The 15,483-nt window shown below is 39.1% G+C and overlaps 1 protein-coding gene across 4 annotated transcripts in view; it reads right to left on the bottom strand.

Moving 5' to 3' along the window:
• The window catches only part of TTC29 (tetratricopeptide repeat domain 29), a 245,922-nt gene extending 232,245 nt beyond the window's left edge, over positions 1 to 13,677 (bottom strand). The window contains exons 1-4 of one of the 4 annotated variants that reach the window (XM_059175912.1): positions 13,266 to 13,677; positions 12,815 to 12,862; positions 7,416 to 7,513; positions 5,166 to 5,249 (exon numbers count right to left, since the gene is read on the bottom strand). In XM_059175912.1, the coding sequence (XP_059031895.1) occupies positions 5,166 to 5,249; positions 7,416 to 7,507 (176 nt within the window). In that variant the 5' untranslated portion in view covers positions 7,508 to 7,513; positions 12,815 to 12,862; positions 13,266 to 13,677. The remainder of the gene's footprint in view (positions 1 to 5,165; positions 5,250 to 7,415; positions 7,514 to 12,814; positions 12,863 to 13,265) is intronic. The other 3 variants (XM_059175903.1, XM_059175927.1, XM_059175922.1) reach the window with 3 other exon arrangements.
• Positions 13,678 to 15,483: the final 1,806 nt, after the last annotated feature.

The raw sequence follows: 15,483 nt of genomic DNA, 5'->3' as shown, positions 1-15,483 counted from the left end.
ATTGGCAAAATGCTACTTTAACTGCCAAAGTACAAATCAGTTCGAAATGAGGAAGAGGAGAAAGGCTTTAAAAGCTATGAAAATACATGGCTCTTTGTTTCTTTATAACTCAAACTCATTGAATATGGTAACTGACAGTTCTAATTGCCACTGTGTTGACAAAGTGATGCTTAGCACACTTCAGCTGATGATGCTTAAAGGTGCTCTGCAAGAAAGCAGTATCTGAGAGATGCACAGTTTTGAACTAAACCTATTCTTCTTCATAATAGAACGTGATATCTGCAGCAGAAAGTAATACTGAGCAGATTAGCATTTTCGGTCCCTTGATGATTTTGTTTATTTGTATCCTCATATACACAGCCGAAGCTATAAAAACTGCCCCCCAGAAATTTTTCTTTGAATCTACAAACGATACTTTCATTACTTAGCTACTCAAAGCAATTACAATTTGATAATAAGTGACACTTTCAATCCTTAAAAAAAAAAATACGATACTCTGACAATATAAGACAGAATAAAAAACAAAGTACAAAACCACAACAGGATCTTTCAGTTGTTAAAAGTCAGTCAAATACTATCGATGAACTATTTGAAGATTTATCTAAGAAAGTCAAATTGTCAATGTCAATTATATTGTACATGAGTACAAAATGTGGGGGGAAATGTACCGAGTAGGCACACAAATAACCCAGTCGCTTAAAAAGAAATGAAGCATACTGAAATTCTTCTGTAAATGTAGATAATGAAAAACCCAGAAATCCTTTGCTTAGGAACTACTTTACCCACTCCAAAGTAAAATGATCCCCCATCAATGGGTTTGGCTATCCCAGGAACAACTACTCTAGCTTGTCATGCTCAATTACTTGTTTAAATTTTATACCCCTACTTGTATACATAAAACACTTCTTTGAGGAATTAAGCTGCTATGATTCAATATTCAAACCAGATGAAAATATTGTAACCAAAGAATAGTCACAATAGTTAACCTATTTCATGGTGTCAGTCTGACCTCTTTTTTCCCCTCATTCATTCATTTAACTTGCAGGTGTTGACTTCGACCATGTGCCAGGGTACACAGAGTCATGGCTCTGTTCCTGTGCAGATCCATTCTGCTGGGCATGAAGACAGTTGACATGCAGGCTCCCAGTGCAAGAGGGAGACCAAGCTGCAGTAGAAATAGAGCCAGATGATTTAGCTGAGAGTAAACAGAGGTGGGATGAGGGCTACTGGATTATGAGGTCAGGGAATGGCAGACTAAAGAGGTCACATTCAAGATGACTGACACTGTAGGACAAGAAAGTGTCAGCAATAAGGCCACAGTGAATGGAGGAGGAGTGGAGAAAATGGGAGATAAAGTCAGAGAGGTCAGGGAAATCAAAATCACACACAGTAAAGTCCAAACCATGATACACCTTAGAACTTGGAAAGCTCTCAGAGGGTTTTAAGCAGGTGAGTGTCATGATCTAATTTTTTTCAAAAGAGCACAAGCAGAGGCATCATCCTGAGATGAGAATAGGAATTCCACCAATTTTGATAGAAGGAGGCTGAATTTCGGCAGAGTTAGAGGGGATAGGAGAAGAGCAGCTGGGAGACTATTCTAGTGATCTTGGCAAGGGATGATGGTGGCTATGCAATGAAGAGAAGCAGATGAAGACAGGATATATTTAGGAGTTACATCTGATAGAACATAGTGATGGATTAGATGGGGGAGCCTGGTGAAGTCAGGGTGCATGCAACTCAAAGCTGCCTTGGTGCCACTTGCTGAACTGAGGAAAGACTGTGGGGGATTATTTGGTCGGGGAGGTGAAGGAAAGTAGGGGTAAATCAAGAGTCCAGTTTGTGGCCAGATTAATTTTAGAGTGTCTTAAGCACCCAAGTAGGTATGTAAAGGAGGCAGTTGGATATAAAAATTTGGAGCTCAATGGAGAACTCAGGGCTATAAATGTGACAGTCGTTAGGGTACTGATGTACTTAAGACTGGATCCAGGGGGGAGTGCCACTGGAATAGAGGGCCTAGGACTCAGCCCTAGGACAACCCACCACTGAGGGTTTGCAAAGAGAAAGCCAGCCTCAGGAGGCACAGAGTCTGGAGGAAAACTATAGAACATGGCATCCTGGAAGCCACAGGTACAGAGTGACCAATGAGAGAGCGCTCAACTCTATCAAATGTTGTGAAGACGTCAAGCAAGATGAGGACAGAAACGTGATCATTGTATGTGGTAAAAATGGAGGTGTTAGTCACTCCAAACTGGGAGATTTCTGTGACTTCTGGGACCAGACACCTATCTAGAGTCAATTGATGCAGGAATGGGTGCAAATACTGAGACAGTGCTTCTGGTTGCTTTGAAGGGTAGAGGAAAATGGGAGAGAACCTGCGTGGGGGTGGGGGTGTGTGCAGATAAGAAGTCAAGGGAAATACTAAAGGAGTTATGAATGCTAGTGAGACTGATCCAGTTGAAAGGGAAAACGATGATGTAGAAGAAAAACATGTTTAAATGTGGAGAAAGTCTCGGAACAAGTAAGAGGGCATGGATGGTATCCAGAGCACAAGCAGAGGCATCATCCTGAGATGAGAATAGGAATTCCACCAATTTTGATAGAAGGAAAGTCACAGAGTCTGAGTTTACATATAAGTCAACTGGTGTGTTTTGGGTTAGATGATGAGTGCACATACATATTATGGGATATCAAAGCTAGTGGCTATCAATTATACAGTGAACATATATACAACCATCTTACCATCTTTATATATATGTAATATATATTACCATCGAAAAGAAGAACAAAGCAGTATATACAGACTTAAAGGTATATCTTAGATATTGCTTTTCTTGTTGAAAATTTGATTCATCAATTTCTTCCACTTGTATACTGAGGTTCTGTGAAGTACCAGTTTGGTAACTTTATAATGCCACCAAACAGAAAACCAAACTCAAAATCTGTCTTCTGTAGTAGGATTCATCTGACCACCTTAGTTTTCTCTGATTTCCTCTATACCTTGAGGCTACACTTCACAATACAATCAGCACTCATGCATTCCATTTTCTTTTCCTGTTCATAAATCTTATCATCTCAAATTGAGACAAGGACCTTATTATCTCAAACTGAGACAAGGAGACAAATATTGTACGAAAAGATATCACTGTCTCTCCCACTGTGAAAAACCTGGTATTAGGTACGAAGTAGGCACTTAAATGCTTGCTGACCAATTTATCTTTTCAGAGTTGACTGACTAATAAAAAGTTTTACATAGCAATTCCTTGGTTAACAGAATATGCATAATTCCTCACGGTACCTGCTGAGTATTGCTGAGAGTGCGGAAATAATTCATCAGTTTTCTCCTTTACATGCTATTCAATTAGTTTGTCTGTGGCAAAGTCTAGAATATATATCAATCAAAAGCAGAAGAGTGAGCTAAGTACCAGCTATCTTCCTACTAAGGTTTGCATCCACTATCCTAGCTTTGGTCTAAAAACATATTCAGCTGCAGGAAACTGGAGAATGAAATTGTAAGGCTGGAGAATTACGTGTTACTTGTTTTCTGTAGCATATTATGGATTTGAAATCAATTCGGTAATACCTTTAATGAAAAAAATATTAAGAGAATAGTCATCAGCAAATCCTATTCTGCACTGCTTTAAAGTTTTCTTCAATGCAGACTGAACATTTAACAGATTTTAAGTGCTGTATATGGATTTCTAGCTTGTTAAAATATGTGAAGTATAAGTTTAATTCCAAATTTAATATCTAATTATTGTCAATTACAGATACTTGGATATCATTATATTTAAATCAGAATGAAAATATCACCTGTATATATTTTTCTTTTAAGTAATTTATTATCAGACAATATTAACTTTTAATTTTATCCAACAGGCTACCAAGGAAAGTTAATAAATTAACAATCAGGGGTGCCTGGGTGGCTCAGTGGGTTAAAGCCTCTGCCTTCAGCTTGGGTCATGATCCTAGGATCCTGGGATAGAGCCCAGCAGGGAGCCTGCTTCTCTCCTCTCTCTCTGCCTACTTGTGATCTCTGTCTGTCAAATAAATAAATAAAATCTTAAAAAAAAAAAATAGTCCCAAGGGTTTAAAAAAAAAAACCAACAATCAGGACATTTAACCAAAAATCCCAGATACTACACATGGCAGTCAATAGTGTTCTGAGCAAGACAGTGATTAAAGGTATTGTAAAATTTTGTCACGTTTTAAAATAAAGTAGCTGCTGACAGAATGAACTATTCCATTTTCCCACACTATATGCAAGTTGACACAGATAATATCTAATAATATGAAACATATCAAGTAACTTGGAATTTTAGACTCTATGAAAAACTATACCAAAATATCATTAAGAAAACTCTTCCAGTAGACTCCCATAGCACTAGACAATATGAATTGGGAGGATGTTTTAAAAACATTTGCTGTATACAATATTCTAATTGAATCATTTAATGAGTTTCATAAGATGTATGCATATTTATATTATTTCCATTTTTCAATGCCTGCATCTAAAGATCTGATGATAACATGGTCACAAAGTCTATAAGCAAGAAATACTAAATCTTTTCAGCTATTATTTTAGGTTTTTACTCATTTCTCACTAACCTACAAAGGTTTTTATAGTTTTTAGTTAAACATAAGTTTCTAACTAGTGATAAAATGGCAAAGTTTATAATGTTCATTGATAAAATAAATCCAGACAATTTAGAATTATTTAAAAAGCAACTGATAAACTATGATGCATTCATTATTTTTGTGAGTTTTGGTGGGGGGAGGAACATACATTAGTACAGAATTTTTGTTTTAAATCACTAGGAAAAAAAAGATATGATCTTTCTCTAAAAGCTTTTTTCTTCCCCATGAAGGCAATACACCTTAAAATGGAAGTTAATAAGCAATTAATGGCATAGACTTAACTAAAATATTACAAATGTGATAGTATATTATCTTGGTAAATATGAGAATTTTGAAGGCCATAAAATTAAAGACTTTGATATGTGTAAGATCAATAGACATGACTTATCATTATTTAATATGAGCTTTAATTTTTAAATGCCATGTTCCAGTGAAATAGTGTACTATACAGGAAAATTGAAATTTCAATAAAGAATCAAGACAAAAGAAACAAACTTTATATTAAAGTACTTTTAAGAGGTTATACTTACGCAGCAACCTCCTCTTTTGCCAATCCTTTGAAATTCTCCTCCAGGTAATGATCTATGTCATCTTTTTCTTTGATCAACCGAGACCTAAATGAAATGGAAAGAAATAATAAAGCACTGCTTTATCAAGTTGAAAAGCTCCCAAACATATAAAATGCGAGAACAGAAGAGCAGAAATATTTAAGGTATAATACCATATATAATAAATGTTCTACAGTAGCTATAAATTATTGATTAATAATTTCCAAATTTTCATTTTCTTGAATGTTAAGAGATAGGGAAGAATCTTAAACTCAGTATGCAAACAAATCAGCAACACATTAAAACAATCAATGAATTCTTAAGAAAAAGGGAGTTTTCTCCTCAAAACGTTAAAGCTCTTCCATTTTGTTCATGATGCTTCACATTATAATTTTGCAATACAGAAGTCATATTCTATTTGGCCCAGGATTTTAAACTAAGAACACCTGCTTGATACAAACATGCAACATTTATCTGTTCCAAACATTACCAAATTTTGCTCTGAAATGTTGTTTGAGAGGGTTTTTAGTCAAACATAAAATTCAAATTATTATTTAAAAAGTTGGACTTTAAGAAGACTTTAATGAGAAATCTATTACACTGGTAGTGTATTTTTTCTCCAAACTCCATTACACCTTTAAAAACAAGCATGTTACTAACGTCTCAAAACAATGGGAGTATGGGACTAAACAAGCATCTGTTTTTACTCAGAAGGTAATAGAAAATCTTTTTTTTTTTTTTTAAGAATTATTTATTTATTTGACAAAGAGACAGAGCAAAAGCAGGGGGAGCGGCAGGGGAGGGAGAAGCGGGCTCCCAGCCAAAGGCAGACACTTAATCAACTGAGCCACCCAGGTGCCCCTGGAAAATCTTGATACAAAACTTTGCCTTAAATGGTTATGAAAAAAGTGTTTTTCTTCCATAAAATGAATACAAGAAATAGTGTTTTTTAAAATCCATCTTATTTTTTGGGGCGCCTGGGTGGCTCAGTGGGTTAAGCCTCTACCTTCGGCTCAGGTCATGATCCCAGGGGCCTGGGATCGAGTCCTGCATAGGGCTCTCTGCTCAGCAGGGACCCTGCTTCTCCTCATCTCTCTCTCTGTCTGTCTCTCTGCCTATTTGTGATCTCTCTCTCTGTCAAATAAATAAATAAAATCTTTAAAAAAAATAAAAAATAAAAAAATAAAATCCATCTTATTTTAGAGATGTGAGATTGGGCTCCATTTTTGCTGGTTTTGAAAAGAAAATGGAATCTCAAGCATTATAAAAAGCAGGAAGAACAAGCTTTTCCAGATTTTGTAAATACTCCCCATATTCAAAAGTAAAACTGAAAATAAGAATATACATATATCCTAAATTATGCATGTATCAAAAAATTTGTTTTTCAAACTTTTTGAGAAGAAACTTTGATTTGCTGTTATAAGGGAACTTCCATGCTGTTTTAACTGCATGCATTTATTTTGGTTCGGGGACGTTGGTCTTTCCCAGAAAAACTAAGAATAAAGTATACTCCTTCTCAAAACAAAGTAGTTTCATAATACTTTGATCATTTGCCTTGTCGGAAGGGAAAATTTGGCATATAAAGAAAATAATCAAATCTACATGTGCAAATTATTTATATCAATAAATAATATGCATCACTATGACTCAATAAAACCATAAATGGTAACTTCTAAATAATAATATCCTCATTAATACTTGTGACAAAACACATTGTTCTCTTCTATACTTTCCGGGCAGCAACTCTAGGAACTCAGCAGCTGGTCAATGTAGCAGCAGTGTGATGAAGCATTTTTAGCCCAGGATCATTTCAGCACCTAAATCTGCCCTGCCAATTTACCCTAGTAGTGATATTGTGTCTTCCTCCCTCCATAACAGAAATTGGCACTCAGGACCTTGCAGATTGGAAGCTGTACACCTTTCACTCCTAAAGCCTCTACTTTCAGTTCTCCGCTACTGTTTTTAAAAGGAAATATATCTCCAAAGTTTCCTGGGACCATGATATAATTAGAATAGGTAATAAAACAATCGAATGAGTACTAGCTTACTAAATAAATTCTTAGTATTTGAATGAGCTTCACTGATCCTTTTGAAATAGCAAATTTGAATATTCTGAATATAACAATATACTCTTATCCTTGAACAATTTTGTTTTCTGAGATGTGCTATTGACATATCTCACTGCAAGAAATTCGTTCTATAGAAAAAGAGATGAAAACCGGGGTTACATACCTTGGAATTGTTCTGGGGGAACACGGCAGCTTCTGCCTGGCTAAAGATGTAAGCTTTGGGCGTGTCATGGGCAACGGGGGCAGGGTGGTCATTTTAGACTACAAAAAAAATATATATATAGAAACAGTATTTTAAAGAATGAATCCTTCAAAGACTCCTTTAAGACATTATTAGAGATCCACAGTCTGTCATCTGAGCTGAGAATGCCTGTGTGTGTAGAGCTATAGCTCTATTATTCAGGAATGATAGTGAGTGGATTCTGCAGGTTGTTTCTCATTATTTTCTTCTACCATCTGCCTTTTGGCCAATTTATTACTTGTCTGCATCTCTACCACCAAGTGGATAAGGAGAAAAATCTGATAAATGCATTGAATATTCAGACGATCAGGAGCTTTGGTATGAGTTTTGTTAAGGGACACGGTTGCAATTAGAGTGAAGATTTTTAGGACAGCTCTGGATTTCAAATGCTCATGCTTTGCTTTCCCGTTACAATCAATAATTGAAAATTGCTCATACTTTGCTGTTTTCTAAAAACTTTCTTACTCACAAATAAAGGCTTTTTCCTTAGAAGTGATGGGTGCTAAGACTGATTCTCAACAAGCAGACAGCTGCCCCAAGAGACACACAGCTACCATAGTGTAACAAATCACTTCAGAAAACAGAGGTCCAGAAAAAATTGTTTAAAACAACAATCATTTCATTATCTTTCACACTTTTTTGTGGGTCAGGAATTTAGGACAGGGTGCAATGGGATGGCTTTTCTCTACACCATGATGCTGAGCCTCTTCTGGGAAGTCTCAGAAGCTTGGGGATAAATCAGGGGTGTTGGGGTGGGGGGTCAGGAATCATCTGTAAGTGTCTTATTTCATATATGTGATATTCAGTACTATTAGCTGGGACCTTAACTGGGCTATTTGCTAGAACATCACGCATAGCTACCTGTAGGGCTTGGGCTTCCTCACAGCATAGCAGCCTCAGATTTCTCAAGTGGCAGTTCAGTACTCCAAAGGCAAGGATGCCAAAGAAAAGCCAGGCAGAAACTATAGCCACTTGCAGAGTCCAGCCTTGGAAGTCATATAACATCCCTTCTACTGTGATAAAAGATCTGTTCATAGTCAAGGCTAACGAACATCAATTCACCCACTGAGGGGAGAGCATCAACTCCACATGGTATGAAGAGAATGTGGAATGAGAGATATTGTTGTGGCCATCTTGAGGAAATGCAATGTGTCAGAGTGAGGAAGGTAACTGAGCAATAATGAAGGTGGGTCTATAAAATCAAATTATCTAGGGGTGCCTGGGTGGCTCATGCAGTTAAGCATCTGCCTTTGGCCTGGGTCATGGTCCCAGGGTCCTGTGATCAAGCCCCACGTCGGGCCCCCTGCTCTGCGAAGAGTCTGCTTCTCCTTCTGCCTGTGCTCCTCCTCTCTGTTACTGCTCTCTCTCTCTAATAAATAAATAAAATCTTAAAAAAATAAAATTATCTAAAATTTACCTTAAATAGGAAGAAGTGTGGATGTGTCTGTGGACTTAGAATGGAGAAACTATCACATGCTGTAAGGGCTTTCAGATGCAAAAGAAAGCACACTTCTACGGTTAGAGAGGCATCCACAAGGCCAGAGCCTCTTGATTCACCCACCATGTCCACCAGTTTTGACCTCTATCCTTACCCTCACCAAGCAAGTGAAAGGTTTGTTTTAGGTTTTAAATCATTACTTCCAATAATTACTACCTATGTGACTCAGGGTAAAACACTATCAACCTGGGTCTTGAATATATTTAATAGATATTTTATTGAGCTACTACTTGGTTCCAGGTTCTGGTCTAGGTGCTAAAGATATAGCAGTGACCAAAAAGATGAAAACCTCTGATCTCAGAAAATTTACATTATAGGGGTGGATGTGGGGGAAATATGCAAAATATATATAATGTCAGATGATGACAAGATCTACAGCAAAAAATTAAGCAGGGAACTAGAATTATCCAATGCTCACCAGTAGCAAAGGCATAAATAAGAGCAGGATGAGATAAAGTCAAAGAAGTTAAAGAGAAATTTGGGAGTGTTCCGATGGTGTAGGGTTTTGAAGATAACTGTAAAAACTGATTATTACTCTGATGAAGTTAAGAATCCACTAGAGAATTCTGAGCATGGGAGTGACATTATCTGACTTGCACCTGGAAAGGTTCACTCTGGCTTCTCTTTTGAGCTTAGATTGTAGAGGAAGAAGGGCAGACAACAGAGAGGTCAGCTGGGAGGTTGTTATGAAATCTGAGTGAGAGAGGACAGTTGCTTAGGTAGAGGTCAAGGTGGAGGTAGAGATGTGGTTAGACCTGAGGTAGAGATGTTAGCTAGAGATGTGGCTAGACCTGAGGTAGAGATGTTAGCTAGAGATGTGGCTAGACCTGAGGTAGAGCCAGCAGTGGACAGCCAAGGCACCATGTTCCTCTACCAAGCCATGAGAAGCAGGGTGGAAGAACAATAAGACTCAAGGGAAAACCTTTTGAAATCCAGTGTAGGAACAGGCAGTCTTGTGTTTACAAATAGAAGATTATTATGAAAATAATTATTTTTACATAATTAAAGAGAAAATTTTAATGAGGATTAGTGTCATGGTTTACACACTATGGAATCCTAGTATTACCCAGATTATCAGGGCACGATATGATCCATGAAACAAGTCCACTTATTTTAATATAGTTATAGCTTACACACACCATGTGAACAGCAAATGTTAGTCCTCTCCTATGTGATAACTTCATAATAGAGTAACTTCTTTTATAATTAAAAAAATCTGTTTTTCTAATCAGATGTCATATTAACTAGTTGAGTTACCTGGAAACCAGAACTAATTAAATAACCACTGTATGCAGAACATGTGGTAAGAAGTTATGGTCAAGATAAAGATAGATCTCAAGTACAGGCTTGAAAGGATAACAAAGGCTCCCCCAAACCCACCTCCCATGAGCCTACTTCACAGAAGCTATGAAGAGTCTATGTTCCAGAGCCTTCTATGTTACAGAGCAAATCTGGGCCATCTCAGTTCTTAACCCTCATCTGTCTATTCCTAAAAGGATTTCAAAATGGATTTTTAAACAGATGGAAGAAAACAAGAACTGTGTTTGGTTCAGTTGGGGCATTTCATCCTCTATAAATTAAGACTGTTCTGAGAGTTCCACTTTGCTTGCGAGGGCATTGTGGCAGGGGTGACTTTTACATAATTACAAGGACCCTTGAAAGTTACCAAGGAGCCAAAATGAGCTTCTCCAACTACTAGAAAGAACTAGCTGCTTGTCTGCTTATAGACAGACAGAAGGACCAAACTCTAGAGCTGAATCCAGCCAACAAAGTGTATAAAAGACCCCCCCCCAAAAGTTGGGCTACCAATATGTGATGTAAAATTTATCCTTTTTGATGTGTTAGACAATTTTTGCTAGAAAATATAAGCACCTAATGAAATCAAATGCAAATGTTATACATGGAGAGAAACATGTCTTCTTTGTCACACATATGAACTGTGATCACACATATGAACTGTGATTTTTTTTCAATATCTGATTCGTTTCCTACCATTAAAGTTTCAGCTGCCAGTTCCTTCATTTTGCTCTCCTCTGATCTGAGAACATTAGCAGCAGGAGCACCTTTACTCTTAAATTTAGTTTAATGTAAGTATTGCAAGCCCTGCTGGCAAGCCTCAAGGCACGAACTCTGAATGGGGGGTGGTCAGAGCTGAATGATAAAGTGGGAAAAAAAGTTATTAACTGAGTGTTATAATAAATAGCACCCAACCAATCTATGTAGGAAAGTTTAAGCTCTGAGTTAGGGTAGAAGTTGAGCAGGCTCCTTCCCTGCTTTAAACCCCACATCCTACCTTGCTTATGCCCACTGGAAAAAGGGATTTTTGTCTTTCACAATCGCTACATGGCCACATAAAGGTATTTTGTTTTACACGATAGGTAACATGTTAGCTGAATGTTATGGCACATAATATTTGAAATGCATCAAATTTTTAAAGGTTCTTGCAACAATTTTTTTTTAATCTAAGTAATTACCATATCTTTTTATATGTTCAGTCTTATGCTGAATTTTCTTAAAGTAGGAAGTTGGTGAGTTCTAGCATACAGAAGCAGTCAAGAGGAAATAGGTGAGAAAAAAATGCAAGCATGCTTAGAGGCCTGTCATTTTAGAATTCAATTATACCTATAGAGTAAAGAAAGCCTTTTGCTCTTCGTTAATATGAGCTGTATCACTTCCCTGGTGTTCGCCAGGCAGTGTTCCCAGGTCCTAGGTGAGCTCCCACTTGGGAAATGGGATTAATGCTTTGGGGTGACTGTCGTAGGCATGAAGAAGAAATGGAACACATCCTCTACAATGGCGCTACGTCAGTGTTCTCCTGGCTCAAGACCACAAAGGAAATCACACAAGATGGGTGCTACTGAAGGAACACAAGAAGGGTTCAGAGCCAGGAGAATGGGAGGCACCTCTCTGGCTGGCACCAAAACCAGCTTTTCCCCAGGAGCTGAGGAGGAAGCAGTCTGTGAAGAGGACCCAGAGGCAGCACCCCCAGTACCAGCAAGTGGGCGGCACTACATGTGGCACCAAGAATGCTGAGCTGAAGATCAAAAGGCTGCCTGAAGCCATTTCACTGTTGGTATTCAGAAGAGATTTGGTGGATTCTTTGATCTGCTGGTTGGCTCTTCTATCACGGTTTGGCCCCCACGTGCAAAGACAAATGAGAATGGAGAAATACAGGATGAAAGGTTTAAGAATGCTGGGTCAGGCTGTATGTGTCCCATGGTGAGAGTTTAAATTTCTGGCCCCCAAGTAAAATTCTTCAAAGAGTAATCCTCCCACCCACTATCCTCAGAGATGCCCTCATCAGGAAACACAGAGGAACGGGGCAGGCCTAGCACTGCATAGACAGAGGCTACTTGGGGAGTGACTATGTCCAAGACTGACTACTCTCTCTAGAATTCAATCACAGTGGAATATAAGAAAGCCAATAAACCACAGGAGACATATTTATCATTTGTCATCAGGAAAGTTCAAAATAAATGATTTTGCTATCACCAACGAAATCACTTATAAGAAGTAGAACTGCTCATATTACCACCATAAGCTCTTTTGCTACGAAAGATTAGAGAAAACTACAGAAAAAATATCAATAATTATAGTCCTGAAAGACTAAAAGAATCCCATAATGAAGTGTAAAGAGTCGCTAAACGTTTATCCCTTGAATCATAATTTTTAGATGCTTTTAGCACACAGTGGTAGGTAATTAGGTGGGTAAGTAAAATAAATAGAAATCATACATTTTCTACTAACTGATATTTATTGATGGTTAAATCAAAATATAAAGCAGGGAAAGGGTTGAAAGCAGAGCGTGGTTCAGTTCACTTACTTTTAGAGATTACTGCTGAAGGTCTCTCCAAGGCTTACAGACTTCAGCCTGAAAATCAGGAACAATAACAGTAGCAAAGAAGAGAAGAAAAAAGTTAAAAATTAGCTAATAGAATAACTTCTCTTCCTGTCCCAAACTGTGAAATAAGATTCCTTCATACAAATAATATCAAGTACCTCCTATGTGTTTAAATGTACTTTTTTTTTTTTTTTTTTTTTTTAATTTTAAGTTCAAAGTGCAATCGCTACAGGAGAAACTAATCACTAATTCAGAGAAATGCCAGCACATCCGAGTTAGGTATATGTATTGCTATATTCCAACACAAATGAGACCTTAGGGATAACAATCTGACCTCCTGTCTCTTATGAGACAGGAAGTTAACGACGCAAACCGAGGGCATCTCAGTTCCGTGTCTGCGCCTACCTACCCCTAGACGGGACTAGTAACTTACTCCTCCGCCTGTTTCTTTTCCACTGCCCTCAGAGGGTCACGTGAACTGGGAAGCAGGAACAGCGCCCATGTCGGGTCCTACTTCTATTCACTTCTTGAGATAAATGGCGAGGGCCTCTGCTCTCGAAGCTAGAGCCGGAGTGCACGGACTTGGGGAGGAAGGTCTGCCGGGGTCACGGAAGGCTCGGGACTGCCGGGAGAACCGCCCGCCTCTCTCAGGAGCTGTGAAAGTCCTGCCCCGAGCCTCGCCCCTACCGTCACGAACCTCGGTGGACTGGCCCGTGGAACAATTCTGGTTTTCCGTTCCGCCGAAGTGTGTCCCCCACCCGCGGCAGTGCCGGGCGCCGGTGCTGCCCCCTCCTCCGGCAGGGGTGCGGGGACCAGGCGTCTACAGAGGGGACGCGGGAGCGTCGTCCGGGTTACTGAGGGGGCGGGGCAGGCCAGGGGGCGTGGCTAGGCTAAACCGGGACTCGGGATTGGGACAGCTCCAGATTCCTCGGGCGCGGGGGCGGAGCCACCTGAGGGCTGAGCGTGGCCTCCAGACCTAGCAGGCTTTTCAAACCCGGCAGCGTTCAGAAGTTAGACCGCTTTCAGAAATTAGTTCAATTGACCAAAGGTCTCCAGCTTGCCATCCTGAATCATTTCCTTCATGGCGCCTCATTCTTAATATTTGGCTACATTTCCCTGTTGTCCACGGGGCTGATGGAAAAGGGCTCAGCTTGGCTTTGTTACCCCAGGGACTTGATGCCACTTTATGCAGCTAAGGAAAGTCATTCATTTCCTCCTTCCTCAGCCTCTGTTGCAGTCAGACCCATCTTTTCCCTCCATAGATACATTTCCCAATTCTGTCTCCAGCAGGATAACCCAATTTTGAGTTGTGGTGAGCTAAAAACTCAAAATCTCTTTCATAGAATCTTCCTGCATTACTTTCTGTCTTACTATTACTTTTAAAATTCTTACCCGAAACTCGGTTTTTATATTTACATTAACTAAATGTCAGCCTATTAATCTCAACCCATCATTCCGTCCCATCTTTCACTTGGAACTGGAAGGAAGTGAGATTTCTTGCCCATTCCCTCATATGAATAGAGGGCAAGAGAGGGAGGATTGTTGCTTATTACTTCTCCAAATACAGATGTGCTGGAAAGTGAGGCTTTTATTCAGTGCCTACTGTCACACACCGTAAGAAAGCGACCCAGCAATATTGTTCACACAAATCATTCTATTAGCCACAAACTGATTCTGTTTGGAGTACAAACATAACCACAACCACACTTTTCATTCCAACATCTAATTTGCTGCACCAACATATGAGATTATTCCCACCAAGGAAGGTTACATCATCCATGCAACCGATCACTATGACGACCCATAACTAGGCTCCACATGACCCCCCACGGCAGTAAGGCCTGTTCTAGCTCATGAATTCAGCTCCCAGTTTTCAAACATCACCTCTGTGACCTCTGTGAATTCTGTTACCGCTCTTGCTGCCTCCCTTGTTTAGAGGTTTGTGAATTCCATGCACCTTCGTTCTAACATGAGGCTCTCCCTAGTTTGGCTTTCTGGGTGACTTTTTCTTGCCTCTTTGCATTATTCCTTCTGCCTGCTGCTTTTTCACTGGCAGTTCTTTGACTAATTCTCTTTCTCCTTCTGCTTGGTATAATATTTCCTAGAGCTAGGGAATTCAGTTAGAGAAGTTTGTTTGCAAGTGACAGAAAAACCTCAAATTGGCTTCAGTGAAAAAGCAACATGATTATTTTCCACAACCAGAGGATGCCAGCTTCAGCTGCAACTTTGTATACTCAGGGCATTCTGAAAACGTTCAGGACTCTAGAGCACCCCACCTTTCATCACGCAGAATTAATGTCTCCCCCTCTATACTCCTTCCTCTTAGATCAATTTTATGAAATGGGTATCACTTTGCAGGGGTCTTGGTTTATAGGAGCTAATCTCTCCTGAAAGACTGTGAGCTTTTTGAAAGCAGAGATTGTTTTATTTTTCTCTGAATTCCCTGGAATAGTATAGGGATTAGTATATAGCGTATGATCAAAAATGTTTATCGAATTAACGGAATGAGTGACAGGATGGCTAGAGGCTCCTCGAGCTGTTTCTTCCATATGTAATTCTTCTCACTGCTTCCTCTTCCACCCCCACTAGAGTTGGTGAGGTAGGAGAGGATACAGTTATAGCCTGAATGCTAATACTAACTTAATAAGATC

The sequence above is a fragment of the Mustela lutreola genome, chromosome 1 (assembly GCF_030435805.1).
Source record: "Mustela lutreola isolate mMusLut2 chromosome 1, mMusLut2.pri, whole genome shotgun sequence".
NCBI classification, from domain to species: domain Eukaryota; kingdom Metazoa; phylum Chordata; class Mammalia; order Carnivora; family Mustelidae; genus Mustela; species Mustela lutreola.
The sequence above is the reverse complement of the archived record's forward strand: the minus strand, read 5'-3'. Positions and strand labels throughout refer to the sequence as shown.